Source organism: Vidua chalybeata, chromosome 1 (genome assembly GCF_026979565.1).
Source record: "Vidua chalybeata isolate OUT-0048 chromosome 1, bVidCha1 merged haplotype, whole genome shotgun sequence".
In the NCBI taxonomy this organism is placed as follows: domain Eukaryota; kingdom Metazoa; phylum Chordata; class Aves; order Passeriformes; family Viduidae; genus Vidua; species Vidua chalybeata.
The window spans coordinates 31,530,307-31,552,775 of record NC_071530.1 but is presented as its reverse complement, the minus strand read 5'-3'; the positions used below and the strand labels follow the sequence as shown (position 1 = coordinate 31,552,775).

Below are 22,469 nucleotides of genomic sequence, written 5' to 3'. Positions count from 1 at the left end.
TGAAGGCCTTAGAGTTAGTACAATTATTTTTATTTATTTGAATTTTGCTTTTTTTGCTTTACTACTCATAAGATAATTGGTTTCCTACTGCAGGCTCCCATAAAGAGCTGACCCAAGCAGTGAAAAATGCAAGAGGCTGAAAAGAGGCTTTTAAAGGAAATTTTCAGCAAACCAGGGGTGAGGGCTGCAAACAGCAATACTCTTCTGCTTCCTTATTTAACTCAGCATGGAGACTCTCTCACTTGAACAAGCTGGCAATTTTAGGGTGGGTGATCTCCCTTACTCACTGCATTAGATCATTTGGTAGGTTTATGACGGGGAATTGTTTACACAGAATTCCTCCAAAGTCTTCCTTCTTGGCCCTGTGGGATGGCTTAACAGAAGGAAGATAAACTTTTGCAAGCACAGTCAGAAAGCACTGTCAGAATGGAGGCAGCCAAAAAAGAGACTCGTGGGGATGTACTGTGGTACAGACCAGCAGGAGATCACATCGTGTTCGCTTTCCTCTCACACGCAGCCCTGCCAATGGTACAACATCTGGTACAAGCAATAACTGATGTATCAGGCATCACTGCTGGAGGCAGAATTCTGTTTCTTGCACTTTGGAAAAAAAAGTCGGCAAGAGACATTTTTACCTTTGGTGAAAGCTGGTAGATGGGGTTGACACTGCCCAGGCTGATGCTCCCAGAGTAAGGAAGGGATGCTCTTCCAGCTGTCAGTCTGTAATGCTCTCTTGTCGAGTCATCCTGAGCTTCATTTTCTTTGGCTTCAGCTACCTGAATGATGACAGTTGTCCTGTTTATTTTTTAATGTGCCATGATTATCTCGCACAATTACCAAAATATTCCCATCCATACAGAAAAGAATATGGATATACTTTAGAAAAACCGACTTGGTTTCAGGCAGTAGCAAATATTTGAAGTAAGTAAGTTTCTTATCTTAGACAACCATTAGGGAATAACTGTCCTCTGCAGAATTGCCTGTTTACCTGGGAAAACATGACAATCATATATTAATATATTTGTCCAAATTTCATGTTGGTATTTATTAATTTTATGAGTACTAATTCAAACACCTAAAAAAAATCAAACATGTGACAACTACATATTATAGATATGAAAATGTGAATATGGGGAGGACAGCCCTTTCTGGAAAGGCAGTAATTTGACTATTCCTATTCTAGCTCATAGAAATGTTACACTTAAAATAATAATAATAGAATAATAAGAATAGACATTTTACAGGTGACTTGAAGTGGTTAGAAACAATTCTATTGTTACTGCCTTGCGTTGTATTTCTGCTGCCGTTGACTTTGCTGATTTGATTTTCTTTACAAGTTCACTGTGGTCTAGGAGACTGCCCTGGGCAGCTGACAGGCTGAGCAGCCTGTCATCCTCCAGCTGCCTGAACTCAGTCATGAAACTGCTCTGGCTTCTTGGTGAGGACTGACTAGCAGAGGGAACAAAAACACTGTGTTTAAACAACCACAGCAAGAAATAATGTTTTATAGCAGTTGTGAGCTATATTTTCTGCTTAATTAAATTAAATTAAATCTGTTGATTTGATTTAATTTCTGGACGGCCAGTTTATTTTCTGTCCCAGTATACTAGATCTGAGGTTCTGGACACCCAAAGTGAGAAGGTTTAGGTCGTCATGGACTAGAACTTTATCTCTCTCCTAGTGCCCTTCCTCCTGAGACTACACAAAAGGACTGTGGTCTTGTCAGGGATGGCAACTTGTAATCTTTGTGGCAGCTGAGAAAACCAGAGAATAGCACAAGGCTGAAGAACCTCACTTTGGCAGCAAACAGGGTGGGAAAACATTGTCATAGTCTGTTCTGCTGGACTGACCTTCTGACAGTGCAAGAGCTTGACTAGTCTTATGGGGAGCTCTCAGTCAGACTCTGACTCACACCAAAACCCTGGATGATACAGACCTTGTAAGCATGCAGTCCCAGGTGGAACAATGTGCAGAGTAAATGGACAGCTGTTTTCAGATCTCATTCCCACGTATATGGCTTTCATTCTTCAAGGGCTAATTAAACTCCCTGACCCAGTTTGCCCTTGTATGAAGCTCCACCTCAAACAGGTGGAACAAATCTTTGTGGATGAAGTTAGTTAATTACATGAGATAACTGGAAAGACACACTAGAGAAACAAGAGGTATTCTTGTTATTCATTTCACACGCCTAAGTATTTTCATGTTTTATCTCACAGATTACAGTCTGCACAAAGTCCTTCCTATAACCACTTATAAAAGCATTTCTCCCCATACTATATATTGGTATGACTGCAGCAGCCACTGAACTGCATCCTTGCAGGAATCAGTTGTGATTTATTAACCAAATGCCCTAGCTCCTAACAGTGCCATTATATGCTTGTACAGACTGGCATGGAATTTTATTTACACTTATTGGCTCAGGATTGCTGAAGCACAAAACACTGCAGGGGGCTTTAATCCTGCTCTGTAAATTAAATGCAATGCACAGAGCAAAGCAAGCGGTAGAGAGAAGTGTGGGAATAATATCACAATAAATTCAATTTCTAGCAGAGCTTTAGGTCAAGACAAGCCCTTTGGGAGCATAGATTTGAACGAATCAGTAAAAGAACTTTCTACACTTTCCAGACTCTTAAAATCTTTCTAATATGGGCTACTAACAATTACAGTGCAGTGGACTCAAACAGGCATATTAAGTCTAGACTTAAAATTTCAGAGCAGGCATCAGACAAATCAAAATACAGTCCTTACCTTACATTTTTTGTGAGTCTTGCATTAACAACCTCAGCCAACAGCTGGTCTTCCAGCCTGCCCCTGCTGACAGTGAAACTAATGAAGGTAGTCTGAGCCTGCAGTTCTGGCTTGTAGGTAAGGGTTAGCTGGTTTAGTATGAAAGATGAGATGAAAATTCTTTTTGAATTCACATTTTTTGTCTTCAATCGTGGTGCATCTGGGAAGGAATAAAATGCACAACAATGGGGATCTCACTAAATTAAAACCTGATAGGTATCTTAGATTGCAAACAATGGGTACTGCATGATCTTAGTAGCATAGCAAATGCATGCAAGCCAAAGTTTAGGTGCCTGCAACTTAAGAAACAAAATGAGGCTGATTGAGCACACCTAAAGTGTAAGAAGAATACACAGAATATTTCTTAATTGTTGTAGTTTAATTTGTATAATACAGCAGACACAGGGAGATTATTCACTGCTGTACTGAAGAGTCTCTGGCTTAGGGATAAATGTCTATCATCATAACTTACCAGAAACTTAGGAGACTTTTCAAACAAATGCCAGTGAGATAGTTGTTAGTTTTTACTATAATTTCCTGAAATATATAGCCTAAAAAACTAAGCAGGTACATGTATTTATAACAAATGGATATACTAGAGGAGAGGGAATGGCTGGCAACTGAAACAACAAAAATAATGTTTTTAAATTTAATTTACTAAATGTTTCATTCCAAATTAATGATTTGTTGGATGAAAGAATGAGTTATCCTAGGTTCATCTTTTATTTACTGAAATCCCTTACTGAAGAGCTGTCATTTCCTGATCTCTTATCTTCAGTGAGGGAAGCCTGTCCTATACAGCCACTCTGTGCCATTTTGAGGTCCAGCAGGGAGGCAATATGAAGTTCACCTTCCTACTTCTGTGGCATAGCACCAAAAAAAGTTGAAAGATTACTTATAGACTACAGTGGGTGCCATGTGTCTGGTCTGGTGTGACCCAGTGACACAACTTTTTGTCATTGACTTGCCCAGTGAACAGTGTGTCAATTTTCAGGATTCACTTGCCACACATGAGCCCAAAACCAGTATTTTCTGTACAGCAATGATTTTTTGAATATTCTCTGTCAAGAAAGGCGATTCAAATATTAGTAATAAAACTCTGTTTAAAAAAGGGCTAATAGAACATTTATAACATGGAGCATTTATAACCTGAACTCTTTGTGAAATTCAAATTGTCATTTGTTAACTGAATTTTCAAAGTGATTGCATTAGCATAGATACTAAACACTTAAAATGCAATTTATGAAAGTCACATCAGAACATGGATAAAACGACTACTTTCTGTAGAAATGTTAACATTGCTGTCTTTCTAGGCTATCATGGGGCATTGCCCTAGCCAGGAACACAGGTCTTAGCTCTTAAGACCCTTGCCTGCTTCTGACATGCCCTTAGCTGTAAGACATTGGCTAAACAAAATGGTGCGCTGAGACCCTTCTGCATTTCACCAGGGAGGAGGAAGAAAAGAGAGCTGCTTATGATATTCTTTAAGTGAATTCCTTAAGGAAACCTACTATGTCTAGTGCTGGGAAACCCATGATTCTTTCTACAGAACTCAACATCAGACTTATATTGTATACTACTGCCATGCAAACTACTGGAGATGGGTTTTCCAGGCTTATGCTTGTATAATACTGCAATAATTTAGCTATATGGTCATGTCCTTCAGATTATACAGCCTCTCTCAGGTGGACATGAATTCACTGTCCAGTTCTGCCACATGGTCTCTCCACAGCCTTCAAAACTGACTGCAGCTGGAGGGAACAAAACTGTAGAGCTTGACATGGAGAACACAATTTTGCTTTGCTTTCAAGACTCACACACACTGATGAAGCAAGAGATTTGACAAAAGAGACGTTCTTCAGTTAGCTTTGTCAGAAGAAAAACCTTTGCTAAGGCAGTCATGCTATGTTTCAGAACATCTATGAGGCAATATAACAAGTTTTAGAGTTCTGGATTAAAATATTTCCTTTAGGAGTTCTCAATTCACAGAAGCAATAAATAACCAATTTCTGTGATTATCACCTATGAAAGGCAAAGCCTAAATAATGACTTGGTGGGTTTTATTACTGCAGCTGTTGTAGGTTTTCTGTTAATTACAGATTTGGGAAAAAGAAATGTTTTGTTATTGCTCTTGCACTGTTCAAGAGTATAAGCAACAACGATAAACAGAGAGGTGGGGAACCCAGTAGGATGACTTAATTTTTTTTCAGTAAAATATATCTTTTTAGAGGTTAATTCTGGATTATGAAGAAATGCAGCAAAATAGGCATGAATAATGGAAGTCCAGGATAGAAGGAATATAAAAAAATAGTCACCAAAGAAATTTCTAAAGACAGGTTCTACTTTTGGCAATATTTTCTTCCTAATGTCCTATTCCCTCAGCTGATGCAGATAGAACGTGTGGAACTGAAGCACCACTCTACCCAGGAATAGACATAGCACCTTTCATGTGAGTCCCAGCTCCCTGGTATTTAAGAATAAACAAAGTAAATTAAAAAGAGATTGTTCCCCACTAGTTTTTTTTTTCCTGTTGAAATTCTCATAGATTTTGAAATAAAGTAGATTAAGGGATTCAAAAAGGATTTTAAAAGCTTTAAAAAAAACTGTATATGCCTTGAGTACAAATTATATTTAGCCAAAGCAAATATAAAACCAAATAAATTCCAGGAGGTAACATAAGCACTCAGCTATGAGAAGACTGAGACATGTGTAACATCATGTCTGATCTGTCAAACTTGATTGATTGACACAAAGACCTGTTATTCCCTTGTGTATTTTCTGCCTAAGGTAACAATGCCTTGGTCTTTCAAAGACAGGAACTCATGAAGGTGAGAAATTTTGAATATAGGAACAAGACTTCATATCATGAAATGGCTCTGGAGTTTATGCAACATCTTTTCTTATAGGATACTTTCATGCAACACAAAATTAAAGCATATCTTTCAGGGCAGATGTTCTCCAAAACAGACCATAGCTCTAAATGGTAGAATGGTAGGATAGCTTCCTGTAGCGAGATGTTTTGGATCAGCTCAGCGAGAATGAAATAAGTGATAAATTTTAGACAGAAAAGTACAGGGAAACAATATTTTCAGTGGGAAGAAAGAGGGGTAAACACATTTTCCAAAGGAGCTTTCATTCAGTTCCTGCTGCTTAAAATTAAAAGCTTCTGGAACTGACTTGCAAACCTCAACAAGTAATGTAGAGAATGAAGCAGAATAAATCAGGTGAAAACACGTGCAGAATGGAGCTGTTACTAGGCAATCTCAGTAGGCAAACTGTGTAAGTTGGTCAAACTAGTTCACTGGGAAAAGCACTGCCTTGAAGCTGCACAGCTGACAAGATGTTCAAGGCAAGGAAAGCTTCTCCCTGTGGAGAAACTGAGCACATTTTCTTGCTGTTTCATGAATAATAGTCATGCCTCATAAGAATGGAAACTTGTTCATACAAGCTACATTTGCACATAAATCAAATTTCAAGACATTTTAAAAAACCTCTTAATAACCTAATCTTGCAGCTGAAGAGACATGACTACCTCTTTGTGACTGTGCAAAGGAGTTCAGCGAGTGCAACACCTCATGCAAATGCAAATAGGAGCCATATGAACAATGAATTTATTCCTCTATCTTCTCTCCTATGAGCCAAAATAACATTGATCTCTTATAGTTAATGCTCCTAGTCAGTGATTTCCAACAGAGAGGTGCTGGGAAAACAGGATAGGACACACACAGCTTAAAAATTCAAATATTAAGGACCATCCATACCAAACCTATTAAATGGCACAATTTCTTTTATAGCAGGTGAAAGCCAAAACCCAACACCATATAGAGTTGGTACCTGTTTACTTTTATGCCTTGGTTTATCTGCTCCAAAAAAATCTAAGTATTTGCATCTTGAATAATTTTTTGCTTACATAAAGCTATGTACTACAATTGATAGTTTCTTAAAATTATTAATTTTTAAAATTTTCTCCTCCTTCTCAAGGCAAATATCTTGAAATATTTTTACAATAATCTGAACATTTTAAAGCCATTTTGAACATATGACCACAGTCTAAAGTGCACTAGAAACAACTGAGCAATTTTGCTGTTCCAAAATTAAAAATGTATCCAAATTTGAACACCCAAAATTTGTTAGGCTTCTAAATATGTACTAAGGCACTTAAGCAGTCTGCTTTTCAGAGATAACAAGTACCTTTAGTTCACCCTGTTGTGGCTGATTTTGAGGAAAATATAAATTTATTCATTTGAAGTTCTCCAAGGCTGAGAATTTCTTTTGTAGGCTTCATTCAGAAACCAAGAGCTGGTGTTGCAGAATATCCAGGAGTGCAACATAAGAACCATCTTGCAAAAAAGGAAGGGGAGAGGTACTTCTATGATGTGGTTCACAGATCAGCAAGTTCTCTAATAAACAGGCTAGTAAATTTGCTTTGCAAGGAGTACAAGTTGATAAATCTCCCTTGCTATGCTTTCTGTCGATTGATATGATAAGATATATTTTACTTAAAATTAGGATTGTCTGAAGCTCAGTGGATTTAATTATTTGTAATTATCCAGTTGTTGTCAGTATGTGGCCATTTTATGACAGTGGTATCTACTGTGTGGGTCAGGTTCAACTGTACATCTTTTCAAACACAGAATTAATGTACTATTGATGAAACCATTACTAGAACCAAATTAAAGTCTGGGCTGATGTATTGGTCCATGGGGTGCTGTCAGACATGAAAGGCGTAATTAGTATTCATTACTTCATACTCTGCAACATTCCAATTATTAATGAACTTCAACTGCTGGACTGCACCATATCTATCACAAATATCTTTCTAGTCTTTCTTTATTAGGAAGAAAAAAATTCAAAGTACCTGACAGAACTACTAAAATAAAAAAAATAACAGAAATTAATCAAGAACGATGCAAACTCTGCTTATTTGGAAATAAATGGGGTATATGTGGGTACATATATATTGTGGTGTGTATATACATGTGTATATATATATCTATAATTATATACACACAGGCACATGTGTCCCTCAAAGGTGACTTGTACATCTTCAATTAGACACAGAATGCCAGGTCATGTAAATATTGGGCAGAAGAACCTATTTTTGAATAGCTTCAAATATTTGCTTTTGTGTCCACATACACAGCTTCATTGTGCTATGTGGAAGCCTTTGCTAAATAAATGCAAAGCTATATTGCTGTGATCATTGTCCTTTTCAATCCAACTTCTTTCTGTTTCACATCCCTTCACATCCTCCCATTCCTTAAAAAGTCTGTTACCTTGTGAAATTCTGATCTCTCTTTTAGACCAGTATAATACTAATTTTAAGTAAAGTTTCTTCACTATGGATTCTGAAAAGCAAGCTGTATGCTCTTACTCTGAAGTACTTCAAATACGGCAATAGAAAAATGCAACAAAGGGGGATCATTTCAAGGTCTCACAGTGTAGGGCAAGAGTGCATCTTTCAGGAGCTCCATGTATACAAGGAGATTTGAGCTATTTTTTACTGCTTTTAGATTTACTGTGCAGGCACCAATGCCTGAAATATAGGGTGGGAAGAAGGGTGAAAAATCTTGGGTAATCTGTGCAAAATAAGATAACTCCTTTATTTATAATTTTTTTCATATTTCACTTTCAACAACATGAAGTACTCTAACCACTCGTTGACTAACATTTGAGATCCCTCCAGAAATGCCCCAGGCTTTATATCAGAATAAACATCACATTCCCCAACATGAAAAATCTAGCTTGTTGATGTGTTGCTTGCAAACAAGAATAGAAGAGAGGAACACTTTCAGACTTAAATTCACATTTGAGCATTCAACATGGCATTTCAATTCATCAGATGAAATATTTAATGAGGTTTAATAAGTTTACTTTCAAGTAACTACAAATCAACATTATTCTTTAGGCTGACATTTGCATTGAAGACTCAACAATTTCATCTGAAGTTTTTGTGAAAAGTTGTGGAAAACATTACAGACTGAAATTCTCTTGCAACTAGTATAAACTTCTTTATTTTCCCTATTAACACCCTGATAATGTGTATCTAAAAGGTATCTAAATAAGATCTTAAGGAATATTTTTAATGGTATTTTTTAAGTTTGACAATTTTTCAAAATATAGAGGAGAAAGGGGGCATGGGAATGAAAGATGAGATTCAAAGACATCACCCCAAAAAGGTCAGAACATAAGGTTATGTTCCCTTGTACCATCTACCACTCCTGCTGCTGCTGCATTAGAACAGAGGAAACTCATTAACTCAGCCTTGGGGCACCCAGTTTGAGTCTCCTGCTGGAATGCCCAGCTGCAGACCTTTCCTGGGGAGAACAGGCTCTGAATCTGAGTATTGAAAAATGGGGTGTGTGAGTTTTGGTGCCAGCAGACCAGGTTTAGGGGGAAAACTGAGCAGGCATGAACACCTCTGTGACATCTGCCACGATGAATTCGTGACCAGCATCAGCAGCATTGCTTTGATGCATGGGAGGCTGGCAGCAATAACAACACAAACAGTCCCCACCTCTGGCTTGCTTATTTCTGCCCTGTGTCCTACCATATCAGTTTTTCCTCGTCTGTCTTACTTTCCAGGGTTTTTGTTTGTTTTTGCATTTTTTTTTTCCTTTTTAAACTGCTTCATTATTTCATGAGGTGGTCGAAAAACCAATTATGGCATAGTGAAGGCACCGTTTCCTTAAGCTGATATTGCAGCTGGAAAACTCTTTATTGTTAAATCCAAATCTAGCCTGTCATTTCCAACGCCCTCCCCCTTGCTTTCCATAGAAAGGAAATACTTTCCTTTATTTGGAGCCAAATTATAATATATGCTACTCCTTGTTTTACTCCTTTTTTTTTTTTAAGTAATAAAATAAAGAATTCCACTCAAGTTTGAGAAACACACATCTATATAGTATTTTGAGTCCAATTTGGAAACTGAAAATGTAATTTTGCTATCTAATCAGATGCAGATATTAACATTTTAATATCCACTCATCTACAGATTTTAGCTATTGCATTTTAAAAGAAATCATTTGCTACATGAGGAGTTGAAGCACTGAGCAAAATGTGGCAATCAAAGCAATATAGATCCAGTTGTCATGGAAAAATTCTGATTACTCAAGCATATGCACCTTCCCTTTTTAACTGTATGTCTTCCAAGCATGGGATCAATAGAGTCACACATGTTTTCAATTATTACAGTCTCATCAAAAGCTAAAGCTCTTACAATGGTCTTGAGAAAACTTTACCTGAAAAATATAATTCCCATAATTCACATAAATTCACATAAATACTGGTTATGGAAAGATTATTCCTTTAAATAATATAAATAGCGACGTTTTTGTAAAAGCACAAGGTTAAACCATGGAAAACTTTTCTCAAAGAATTACCCAGTGTTTAAGAATTTGATAGTTTTGAGTTCAACATCTTTCCACCTATGCTCTTGCTATTCCTCATATTAAAAAAAAACCAAAAAACAAACAGATATTGCTGTGGCTTTTCTTATAAGCAAATATGAGGGTACAGCCCCACATGGAAGACACTGGAATTGACATAGAAATGATGGGGGAGCATATATCTATAGCTGTATCTATCTATATTTATATTTGTATCTATATCTATCTATATATATTCTTGTGTTACAGCTTTTGGTATATCTTCATTTAAATTATAAACACCTCCTTGAAGGACTTCAAGAACAATTAGAATCTGAATGACTTGGCAGAAATCTGTTTCAATGGACTTGGAAGAAGGAGTAAATAATAATGGAAAGAGAAGTAATCAGACAATATATCTTCACAGAGCAGGGTGAGTGTGAATGAAAAATCATGATTATTTGTGAGGGTTGGAAAAAGAATGAAAAATAAACCAGGACAAATCAGGGTAAAGAGCTGATTCAAAAGTATAGACATGCTAGATGATTAAGACCTATTATAAAAATCGGGCATTACTATGACCATTTAGTGTGTTGTGTAATTATGTGCTATATCTGGAATTTAGTAGAAAAAATCTGAACACCATATGAAATGAAGCATTCTCTCCCTAAATCTAAATAAAGATCAGAAAATACATGAAGAGATCAGTTACATGCCAGTGCTATCAGCTAACATATAGTTCAGTCATAACTATAAGAATTAAAAATATGTTTGTTTACTAGGAAATGTTTCAATTTTGGCTTTTGCCTTGAATTCTGCACATGCATCTGAGGTGCACATGCTGTGGTCTGCTGACCAAATTGTAGAGTATAAGTAAGGTCTTACCATGAGGCTTTGCACCTTACCTGTTGAAAAAGTGGTTTGACCCTCACAAGAAGTACACATCAACCTCCACTTCATTTCCTCCTCATCACCTGAAAACAGCATAAGAAGGGCACCTTTTCAAGCACCCTTTTAAAAGGAAAATGATGCTATGAATAAATGGGCAGAATTGTTGTAATATTTCAATTCTTTAGGTAAGTGCATTTCAACATAAATCCCTTATGAAAATTAGGGGAACTTGAAGGTAGTAAACACAAAAGCCAATTCTTCAGTATGCACATATCCTTTCTGTCTTAGACATATGACTTTAAGGTCAGCTCCACATTTATTCTTGACCCATTTAATTCCCTGTTGCTGGGGATCTATCATCAGAGGTCAGCACTCACAGTTTGTTAGAACAGTGGCATTTTCTGTTGACATCCTATCACCCTTGTTACTCCATGCCACAGCATCATCCCTCAATGTGGCAATTGGGTCCAGGCCTTCTGTCACAGGAAAAGGAGCCTTAGAATCAGAGTGGAATATAATCATCCAGCAAGGCTACCAAGTAGCAAGACATGACTCAGTGCAATGCACAAGAAACTGGGGGGATATAAATTAAAGTAAGGCAGAAAAGTAAGGAGGATCCCTGTGGAGTTTCAGATGAAAGGAAAGTGACGAGAAGCAGTTTATCATATTTATAACAGATTTTAAAAAGTGTTTTCTCTTAAGACATTTACTTCATAAAAATATTTATAGTTCAATAAAGTTAAAAATGCATCATATATTATAAAAGTCAGTGTATTCTGATATTGCAAATTCAATGCTTCTGTGTGCTCTGAGCACCTATTTCTGGAACATAAATCAGTATTTATCCACAAAAAAAAAAAAAAAAAAAAAAAAAAAGCAGGATTCCCATGGCATCTTATTAATATAGTTCAGGTACCCTCTAAAGCCAGAGAATGGGGCCATCTCCGGAGGCAGAGGCAGCCACGGATCTCCCTGGGGCAGCAGCTGCAGCAAAGCTCTCGTGTGAGTGCCCCTTCACTAAGGAGGGGCTGTCACAGAGCAGCCATCTCACAGCCACGCCTGCTCGGTGCCAAACCCTCACAGGCACTTGCAAGGAGATGAAATAAAATCGAAATGGAATGCCTGAAATCATTACTTACCAAACAGGTATGGGTGGGAAGAGAAATGCCTAATGCAGCACAACAGAATAAGAGAGAGTGAATAAATAAGTTGTTTGGAACAAGAGAGGCTGGAGGAAGCATAATAGAAAAGCTATACCAGATGCCTGGAATTATTTTTTTGCCTTATGGAAGCAAAGGGCAACCCCCCCACCAATTCCTTCCTGGTGTTATTCCAGGCTTCTGTATTGGTGATTTTTGGATTGAATTCAAAAGCCATAAATAAAGGAAAGCACTGCATCATCAGTATTAAACCTGAACTATCTTCTCTCCCCATTCAGGAGTATCTTAAAAAGTCTTCCATCAAAATTTTCCTTTTCCCTGGACACGTCTAGCCCTCATTGCTGGCTTTTAGACTGAAGCTTCTTTTAAAAGTGCACACTGAAACAAAAAACAACCCCCATGTATATCTGACAGTTATTTATAATGAAAAGAATTACATAGTTCAGCCAAATTTGCACAATTATTAGTAATAAGCGTGGCACCATACCTCTAGGGCAGTTTCTGTGGCACAGTGTCTGTAATAGAATTTACCATTGTATTACAGAACACATACCACCTTAAATTGTCTAACGCTTGCTTCCAATCTCTGAGCCCAAAATAAACCTAACTTTTGATGAATGTGCTGAAAATACAAGAGGTCCCAGCAGGTATACACTCCCTTCTGCAAGCATGCAATATATCTATCTCCCATGAGTAACACATTCATCTAAACATATCAAAAGACTGAATACATGATTTGTTTTATCTCTGGACTGTAAGACAACCAATAGAATAATTTCTACAAGCTGAAATACTTCCTTGTGAAAAACAATAGCACTGGAATATTATCAGGGTTCCTAATATTAATTTTCACACAAAAAAATATCTGAATATATAGGTACATCTATTGTCACTGTATCTGTACAAAGCTGATACTTAATGACATAGAACTTGCTGTTCCTTCTTTAGAGAACTATTAATAAACATCTATTTTAACATAACTTTTCAACATACTTTTGTATTTGTCTCTTATTTTCCACTCTTCTTCACTTGCAGGAAGACTGGAATCAAAAGTGAAACAAGGTATTTTGCCTCAATGCTGTTCAGTGAAAGTATCTTCAAAAGTAAAACATCACAGTATGGTTTATTTTTATTCATAAAAATGTTCAATCCATTTCAGAAGAGTCTTAAAAGAGTTAAGAATGACGTTTAGTTCCAGAGTCCTATTATTGAAAATATATGGCGCAATTTTTTTCTACCTAGGCTGCAAGGTAGAAGGTTTTTGAGAAAGGATTTTATCTGCAAGCAATTTTTTGGTGGAGAAGGACAGGGAGAGGTTCCAGATAAAGCAAAGCTCTAGACAAATCAGCAACTATTAAACTCTAGCATAAAACAAATGTCTACAAAGAGATGTTCCCACAGTTCTGAGTGCTGACCGTGGAAACTCAGATTTGGATATAACTGTTTCCAGAGGGTCATCATAACTGAGCTCACCTGCTGTGTCATAGATCTGTGATTGAAAATGAGGTAAGTGCTGCCCAATTCACATATTTCTGAGAATAAGTGACATTAATCATGCTATGATGCACATAAGAAATAGCAAACAAGCAAGAAGGGGTGAGGAGCATTTGCACTAAGGAAGAAAAGAACGGTCCAAAGCTTCAAAAGTAAGGAGGGAGAAAACTTTGCAGAGACAACTGCAAGGATTTGAACTACTATGCATTTACTGAATACTATCATGATTTACTTCATGTGCAGAAAAATGGGGACTATCATAACTACATGCTCTTCCTGGAGCTGAGAAACTAAGCAGAATAGGTCTCTCTGTACAACTTTGTCATTTTTACAGCATTTGCTGTTACAAAGGTGTCACAAAGAACAGACTTTGGCATTGAGAACTGAAAAGGGAATGGATATTCTGCCAGAGAACTTCTCTCTTTCATTTCCCTCAAAAGATACCTGTAATCTGAGGAAAGTATACCTGTGTGGACACACACACACACACACATATATATATATATATATATATGTATATATAAGTCCTCATTTGAGGACTTAAGCACTTATGATGTACATATGTATACATACATATATATGTACATATGTACATATCCTGGGAAACAAATACCTTCAATGAGGCACTTGTATATACAGATCTGGACTTCAAATTTTACTTTTTGTACCTTTAGAGAAGGGATCCAGAAATGTCCCTTTGGTTCCTGGTGATATTGTTTTATGAAGGGTCCAAAGTAAGACACAAATGCTGCTGTCAATAAGATGTCACCACACAAAAGTTTTCTTCTGTGCTTTGAAGTTTTCAATGGACTGACTCCAACACGTTTATGGATTGCAAAGCAAAATTAGAAAATGTTATCTCCTGAGCACCTTGGAAGTGACAGAATGTTTAATCTCTGTGTTATTAACCAGAAGCACACAAAAGTACAACAGAAGAAGTACTCTATCAGCAAGAGATACACTTCCAAAAACTGCAAAGGCTGGAAACAATCCAGAATTTCAGGTGGTGACTTGAAATCTTTGAGGCTGAAAACAGTCAAATATTTGTCAAATATTCTCTCTACTGATTTTTTCAGTAATTGGTGCTTTTGTCTAGATCAGATAAAGCACGGTGGGCACATTTCAATATTAGCAGCATCTGGTGTCCTGCTGCCAGGGCAGGCATTTCCAGCAACATTCAGAAAAGGTAAGGAAACAAAAATATTAGAAGACAAAAAAGAGGAAAAAAAAAGCTGTTTTAACCTCAATAAAGATGTCACTTCTACTTTTTTTTGCACTTTTTTTTTCCAAGGGGAGGAGAAAGGCAGCAGAGTAGGTATCCGTGCCCATGGCAGGGGGTTTAGAACTTAAATGGTCTTTAAGGTCCTTTCAAACCCAAAATGTTCTATGATTCTGTGAAGAACTGCAGGGTTTTTTGCTCTTATTTATTTTTCTTCTTTTACCCACTAACTACAGACATCTTACTCAGCTAAGGCTGCAATGATGGAATTTTGACAGGAGAAAAGATGAGGGTGGCCAAACACACAGGCTGCCCAGAGAAGTTGTGGAATTTCTATGGTCCTGGACAATCTGGTCTCACCAATCCTGTTTGATCAATGAGGATGGATTAGAATATATCAGCAGATTCCCTCCAGCAGCAGTGATTCTGTCAAAGTTTAATTCTAGAATAATTTTCTTAATATCTTTTTTTTTTCCTACAGAGAGCCAGGGTTTCCCTTTTTCTTTTGCAGAGTTCATTTTAACCATGCTAACCGTGGGATATTTAGGGTGAATTGTCAGGGATGGTCTCAGATCTTGATGATTTATTATAAACAGCTATGTGGAAAGCTGTTATTTTATTCCAGTTATGTGATAAAGGCAACCCACCATCTATTTGAAATTTAAGCTGGTTACTAAAGAATTTCAAAAGATGAAAGCACTTTGTTTAAAGAAAATTGACATTTAAGATATGGATCCTCTCTTTTTCAGTCAGGATTTGTGACATGGCATAAACCCCAAACTAGCAGTTTTGGCACATTATGCTTTGATTGCTCTGTGTGTACAGTTCCCAGCAAAGGAACGAACCTATGCATGAATGCATGCTCAAATAACTTCAACATGGAGAGGAAGGTAAAAATTGGCCACCCATTAGAGTAATCTTCAAATGGATAAAATTCTTGATGTAAAATAGGAACTAACTGTCATAACCTTTCTTCTTTGTTTGTAGTGTTTGAAATACTGCAGATAAAATAAATTTGTCTCATAGTTTGTTCACTTGCATTAGGGAAACCTCAGGAAATCATTCTCCAGTGACTGAAGCAGAGAAATGGCCAGCATGAAAGAAGGAAAGCACCTCAGAAGTACTTATAAGGACAACCATTTACACTCTGCCTGTATGGACATTTGTTTTTCAGAGCAATAATAGTAATCAAATAATATTTTTCAGTCCTTTATATGATGTAATCTAAATCAATGAAAATATCTGAATGGAAAGTATCCTCTATACTTCATGTAATTTGATACTAAATGCTTGTTTTTTTAAATGCCCTGGTGTCGTCTGCTTCAGGGCTTAGAAGAAAACTTTTACATGTGCTCATTTCTCAAAGCTGTACAGATTATAAAATCAATCTCAAATAACAACTCATTCTCATCTAAAACACAATTTTCTATGTGTACAAAACCAAAGTAATAAAATAATTGTTAAATTTTATATTCGTGAAGTATTTTCCACTTATGTTTTTCAGAAAAATCAGAAATATTTACTGAAATGGTTAAACATTCAATCTTGGGAAGGCAGACACAGAATTCAATGATAACAGAAGTCTCAAAGCCTTTTGTTATAAAAGAGGGATATAGAAGGTCCACTAAGAAAATAGAAATATCTTTAATCAAAGTATGCTGCTTAAAAGAGCTAGCATGCATGTGCTTCACAGTATAAACAAAGGAATTTGGTGTGTCAAGGCCTTCTAAACCCCAGTTTCATCTATAAGAGATGCCCAATGAGTGACAAGTAAAGGACCTCCTGATTAAGGTTCTAACAGCAATCTTTGCAACATAGCAGTTTTGCTTTGAAGTGTTTTAGACATCCATTTTTGCCTACAGAAGTCATTGGATTTTTCTTTAAATCATTAACTGAGGGCAACAAGACAATAAATCCATTAATTTACAAGAGGGCTTTTTGATTTATCCATTCTCTCTTCTTGTTGGCACTGATGGGTAAGTCATAAACAATAAAGAGTACCCACCTCATTCTCCAAAATAGCTTTGAAATCTGAAGATTTGCTAAACACAGAATGATTGTCTATTTAAATCTTCAGTAATTTTACCATACCAGCCAAGCACCATAAATCACTAGTGACATTGGCTAACAAGGGTTTAAGAGTTGGAACATGCAGTGTAATAAATTTCCAGACAGTTAAAAATCACTATAATTTTATTCTAATGCATTATAGATTGCCTGTAATGTCATCCTGGCCGGGGTGACCCATTTCTAATTTTGAACAGCTGTTCAGCTCGGGAGTTAGTTAATGATTAAATATAAATTGCCTGATTTATTAGTCTGAATGGCTGAGCTTCCAGGTCAATGCTATATAGACAAAATCATCAGTCTTGATGCTTTTCAGAAGTTAACTGTCTCCTGTTCTAGTCAAAAAGAATTTATTCTCAGAGGAAAAGGCTTGACATTCTCAATTAATCCTTTCCAATATTTTCCATGTTAACTTACACAATAAGATCACTAATAAAACCTCAAATTTTGGAGATAAACTTCTTTTAACTATGTGTAAATCTTCAAGACCTGGAGCCTAACCATGGGCTAAGGTTGTTGACTTGCATCTTCCAAAGGCTTTGGAGGGCTGCAAGGCCAGGCCAATAGGGACCATCTCAGGTGTCTTTGGAGAAATAAAAGTTTTCATATGCAGATAGGAACATCAACTTCACTGTTTTTCTACCAAAGGAATGATTATTTACATATTTTACATTTCTAGCATAGTAACTTCAGAATCAAAAAAAAAAAAATTCTGTTTTAATTGCTGGGGTTTTTTTTATTAGTTTTATGCTCTTACAATACTTTTTTTCCAAAGTGATTTAATAATGATTGCTAGCCTCTGCTGAGATATTTGCAGGAAAAAAAGTATCCGCTTTGATCTTAGAAAGCAAGGTCACAGCGATTTTAAGAAAGCCAACTTAAAATATTTATTCAGATTACCTTGGGAACTCATGTCATAGTGTAAATATTCCTTGTATCTTCTATTTCCTGTCATATATACATATTTGTCAAGAAAAGGAATTGTTAAAATTCTAGATGATGAATTGAGACAGAACAATTTCTGTAAAGACCGAGGAGAGATTGCTCAGAAATGCTGTGGCTGACTCCAATGGTTCTGTTAAATAAGCATGTGACAGCTTTAATGATGTTTGTCTGCAAATAAAGCTAATAATCACACTGAAATATATATAATTTTAACATAAATACATTTCATTCTTATTTAAAAATTATTAGTTTCTGTAAAAAACCAAAAGCAAATACCAAATATCTGATGGACGTCTTCCACTTATTTGCAATCTAAAGTGCAACAAGGGCAGATGCAGGGCGGCTCCATCCTGACCTAGAGGATTATTCAGTCTTTCTGCTCATTAACCAGAGGCTGCCCAGGCTGTCACAATGTGTTCACAGTTGTGTATAAATGTGGTGACTTCGTTATTGAGATTTCTCTCTAGCAATCATGCCAATATCAGTTTCTCAGCAATACTTGATTTTTAGGAAATAAAATTCTGGTGCAGCACATTTTACTTCACACAATTTTATTGAGAGTTTATTTGTGGTTTGGGGTTGTTTGGTTAGGTCTTTTTTTTTTAATTTAAAGGATTCCTAATAACGGTCATCTTGTCACCTTTCTGCTCGCCCTGCATTCCCCTTACCTATTTTCCCCACACAATCTTCAAAAATTTAGGCTTAGCCTCCTGCTCAACAAAAAAATTCAACTATTTAAAAGCTCTCACTGAGATGAATATTCAGGCAAAATCTTCTTCCCTCAGGTCACTTAACCAACCTGTTGGCTGGCCCAGTGATTTTGTTTATTCTGTTTAATCATCTTGACATAGGACTGTTTCTTCAACTGCTTTCTCAAGTGAAGCTGTGAGCTTATGCAGAAAAGGGATGGGTAAATAGTGTAGCTAAGGTTTGTTGTTTGGGGGTTTTGTTTGCTTTTTAAAAGTATTATTATTTTTATTTCAAATAATATATTTTAATCACAATAATTTTAGGCAGTACCTTTAACTTTGAGGGACACAAACTTCAGAGGAAATGTTTTGCTAAATTCTGTGGTCTTTTTCCTGCAGCTCCTGGACCACCATAAGTATATCAACTAACAACAATTTAAATTAAAAAAATGCAAGACAGAATTATTATTTTCATTTTGCATATGAGCCTGGAGACACAAAAACATTCAGTAATCTGCTCATGGGCAGATCTTCTGCACGCTGATCTGCACCTTCAACCACACTTCTCTGCATTCTGCTCAGAAGGCAGCAACGTCCCTGACTTTGCTTTTAGGGGTTTCATACTGCATGTGCCTCAAAATAAGTTACCTCAAACCAATTTGTTTCTCTAGAGTAACATGCAGAGCTAACAACAGCAAGTTCCACTTGAAGGCAAAATTTTCCTATGTGGGGTTTGTTGAAAGAACAGCAGCAGGAGCAAGTTGTGCATACCTCCACAAAAGCTCTTTTTTACCATTTTTGCAAGATCAGAGATTTTGTTCTCTTCTGTCAGGTTTGATGCTTGAATTGCTGGTTTATTTATTGCTGGAAATTTAGAAATTATTTATAAATTTAAAATAACAATTTTTTTGGCAAAAGGAGAAAGATGTATCTTATAGATTAATAAAGGTTGACTAGATTTCTTGAGGGATAATGAGGCAGCCAATACACTTTTTATGGTGATGAATCTTAAATTGAGAGACTAATGAGGACTTATACTCAATAAGTATGAGGACTTGCCCTCAATAAGGGCATCTAACAAAGATGGGCTCTAAGTAAAACTTCATCATTCTAGCATTCAAGGTATAAGAAGGAGCACAGTACAGTTCTCTACTGTTTTTCAGGAGAGACTTATTTCTAGACACCTCAAGTTTGCCTGCATGAGAACACAGAGCTGACTATAGTTCAAGTACACTCATCCATCAAAGGCTCAGGTAGTAAAGATGAGAGAGTGAGACAAATAGTAAGCAATGCCTCAATATCTGTGGGATTTGAATTTTTTTTTTTTTTTTTTGATGCATAATAGTCTCCTTTATCACAGCAGTTCTTATCCTATGATTTCTGAATAGGAAAGTTGTCACTACAAAACACACCATTCCCTTTTGTCATCTTTTCAGAGCATGCAACATAAATAAAGCTTAGCAACAGCAGAAATACATATTGCCTTTTATACTCCAACACCCTAAATTCAACACCCTATGGGATAAACCATGTATTTTAAATACACTTGTTTTCAAGGAAGCTAGTGCCAGGAAACTCTGTTCCACAAATCACAGCAGAGAGCCATTACTCTCCATAGCAAGCCTGCTGGACTGTGCCCTCGTATAATCCTTGTCAGGCACAGAGTATATTTTAAATGCTCTCATATATTAATAACAATGATTGTAATGATAACTAATAAAAATTGCACCACTTCTGCAAAAAGGATCAGCTTGACCCAACTTTTTAGCCTTAGCATTGCTAAACTTTACTTCTCTTTTTTTTTTTTTCTAGCATAGTATAGGCATACTTATTGTGAAATATATATGAATGTAAAAATCATAATTTTCACAAATATTTTTATAAATATTATAAATATAAATATTTTATATTTAGATAACTAGTCTCATGAAGGATGGAAATTTGATTTATTTCCACTCAAAATACTTATAAAATAATTTTGCTTATGAAGAAGCAATCCTTTTTGGTATTTCCTAACTACCTTTTCATTCCACCTACTGTAATCAATTTACGATATAGCAATTGTTGGACTTGATGGAATATTAAAATTTTAACATACAAGAAGGGATTCATAGTCATCATCCTCCACAGAATGTTTTTTAATCATCTTCAGAACATTTAAAATGTTTGAATTACACAGTGTATTTCTATTATTAATACCAGCCTGTCTATATTTACCATCAAAAAAGATTACTGTAATAATATTTATTACAACGTTGCCTATAGACCATAAAATAATTTTGGTCAGCAATTACCTTTAAGATCATTGAGTCCAACTGTTAACCCAGCACTGCCAAGCCCACCACTAAACCATGCCCCCAAATGCCACACCTACAAATCTTAAAAATACCTTCAGGGATGGTGACTCTACTGGGCAACACTTTTGGTGAAGAAATTTTTCCTAATATGTAATCTAATCATTCTCTGACACAACCTGAGGCCATTTTCTCTTGTCCTTGTTGCCTGGGAGGAGAGTCTGTCCAGTTCACTCTGGAGAGCCTCCCTACCCTCCAGCAGATCAACACTCCTGCCCAGTTTGGTGGTGTCTGTGAGCTGACTGGGGGGGCAGTCGATCCCCTCATCATTTCTCATTTAAAGATGTATTCTGGAGCCCATGAAAAGTGAAAGGAGGTTAGTAACTGTGCTGCCTAGACTGAAGGTGTGTTATTGATTACTAACAGCTGCACTGGTTATCATTGCTGAGAATGCTGGCCACAAAAACTTCCATATGAAAAATGTGTACAACTCTCCTTGCCTCTCTCTCTTTGCCAACAGAAAGAAGCTGAATTATGAGTCAAGGAGCACAGAATAACCATGAGTGCAGAAGCAAAGATCACTAGTATCTGATGCTCTGCCTTCAAGTTTATTCTTCAGAAAATTGATAGAGGAAGATGGAAAAGGGACAGGCAAATAAATGACTGAAAGGGAAAAGGGCAAGAAATGAACTGAAGAATAGGGGGCAATCCTGCTGACTGGATACAGTTGACTGATAGCCCAGAGAGACAGGCACAGAAAAATGTCCATATATAGAGAGTGAACTTCCTTTAACATAAGAATTCTTGTTTTTATGGACACAACTCTGAGTTGTTTACTCAAACAACTCATTTAAGCACTAAGAGCTTTCTACAGGCTGATGGGCTACACAGGTTTATCAGCTGCTAAGGTAAATAAAATCTAAGTACCTGTTGCTAAGAAGTGTTGCCTGTTGCCTGAATGGTTCATTTTTCTTTTCCCAGAAAAAAAATACAAGTTTACCTTCCCTTTATACCAATTTCACAGACTTCCTTACACAATGAATCTTATCTTTAAAAAGCCTGACATGAACCAGATGGAACAGGTTGCATAGGCCAAGGGTCCACATTACAAAATACTGAATGAAGAAGGAAATCAAGCAGATGAAGAAGTACCATGGTTGGAAAAATGGAACTGTTGAAACTTGGCTAGATGTTAAACTCTCTAGAAAAGACAAAGAAAACTGCCTGATATATCTACAGCATTTTATTTGAACTCCAAAGATGGATGATAGTAAAATGTCAATGTTTCATGCTGAATTTGCATCTTTTCATCAGTTAACTCTGGTTAATGCTACTGCTGTACATAACAGTCGTCCCCATGAACAGCACGTTGCACACCATGTCCTTTAGCATATGGATTAATTCAAGTTTCCAGCTGAGGAAGCCAAGCTGATTTTAAATGTAACATTTAACAGTGCAGTTCAGGATCATTGAAGAGGGATGCAGAGAAATTTATTCACTGTTGAGAAATTTATTCACTGTTGAATGTTATTCACCATGTTGTACATGTTTACATG

At 36.5% G+C, this 22,469-nt stretch overlaps 1 protein-coding gene across 1 annotated transcript in view; it reads right to left on the bottom strand.

Annotated features, from left to right (window-relative positions):
• DNAH11 (dynein axonemal heavy chain 11) overlaps nt 1-22,469 on the bottom strand; it is a 94,021-nt gene that overhangs the window by 9,519 nt on the left and 62,033 nt on the right. The window contains 12 exon segments of the mRNA XM_053933734.1: nt 1-7; nt 636-776; nt 1,284-1,449; nt 2,749-2,864; nt 2,866-2,947; nt 9,912-10,001; nt 11,290-11,540; nt 14,359-14,475; nt 14,477-14,526; nt 18,704-18,766; nt 18,769-18,820; nt 21,148-21,161. Coding sequence (XP_053789709.1) covers nt 1-7; nt 636-776; nt 1,284-1,449; nt 2,749-2,864; nt 2,866-2,947; nt 9,912-10,001; nt 11,290-11,540; nt 14,359-14,475; nt 14,477-14,526; nt 18,704-18,766; nt 18,769-18,820; nt 21,148-21,161 — 1,149 coding nt within the window.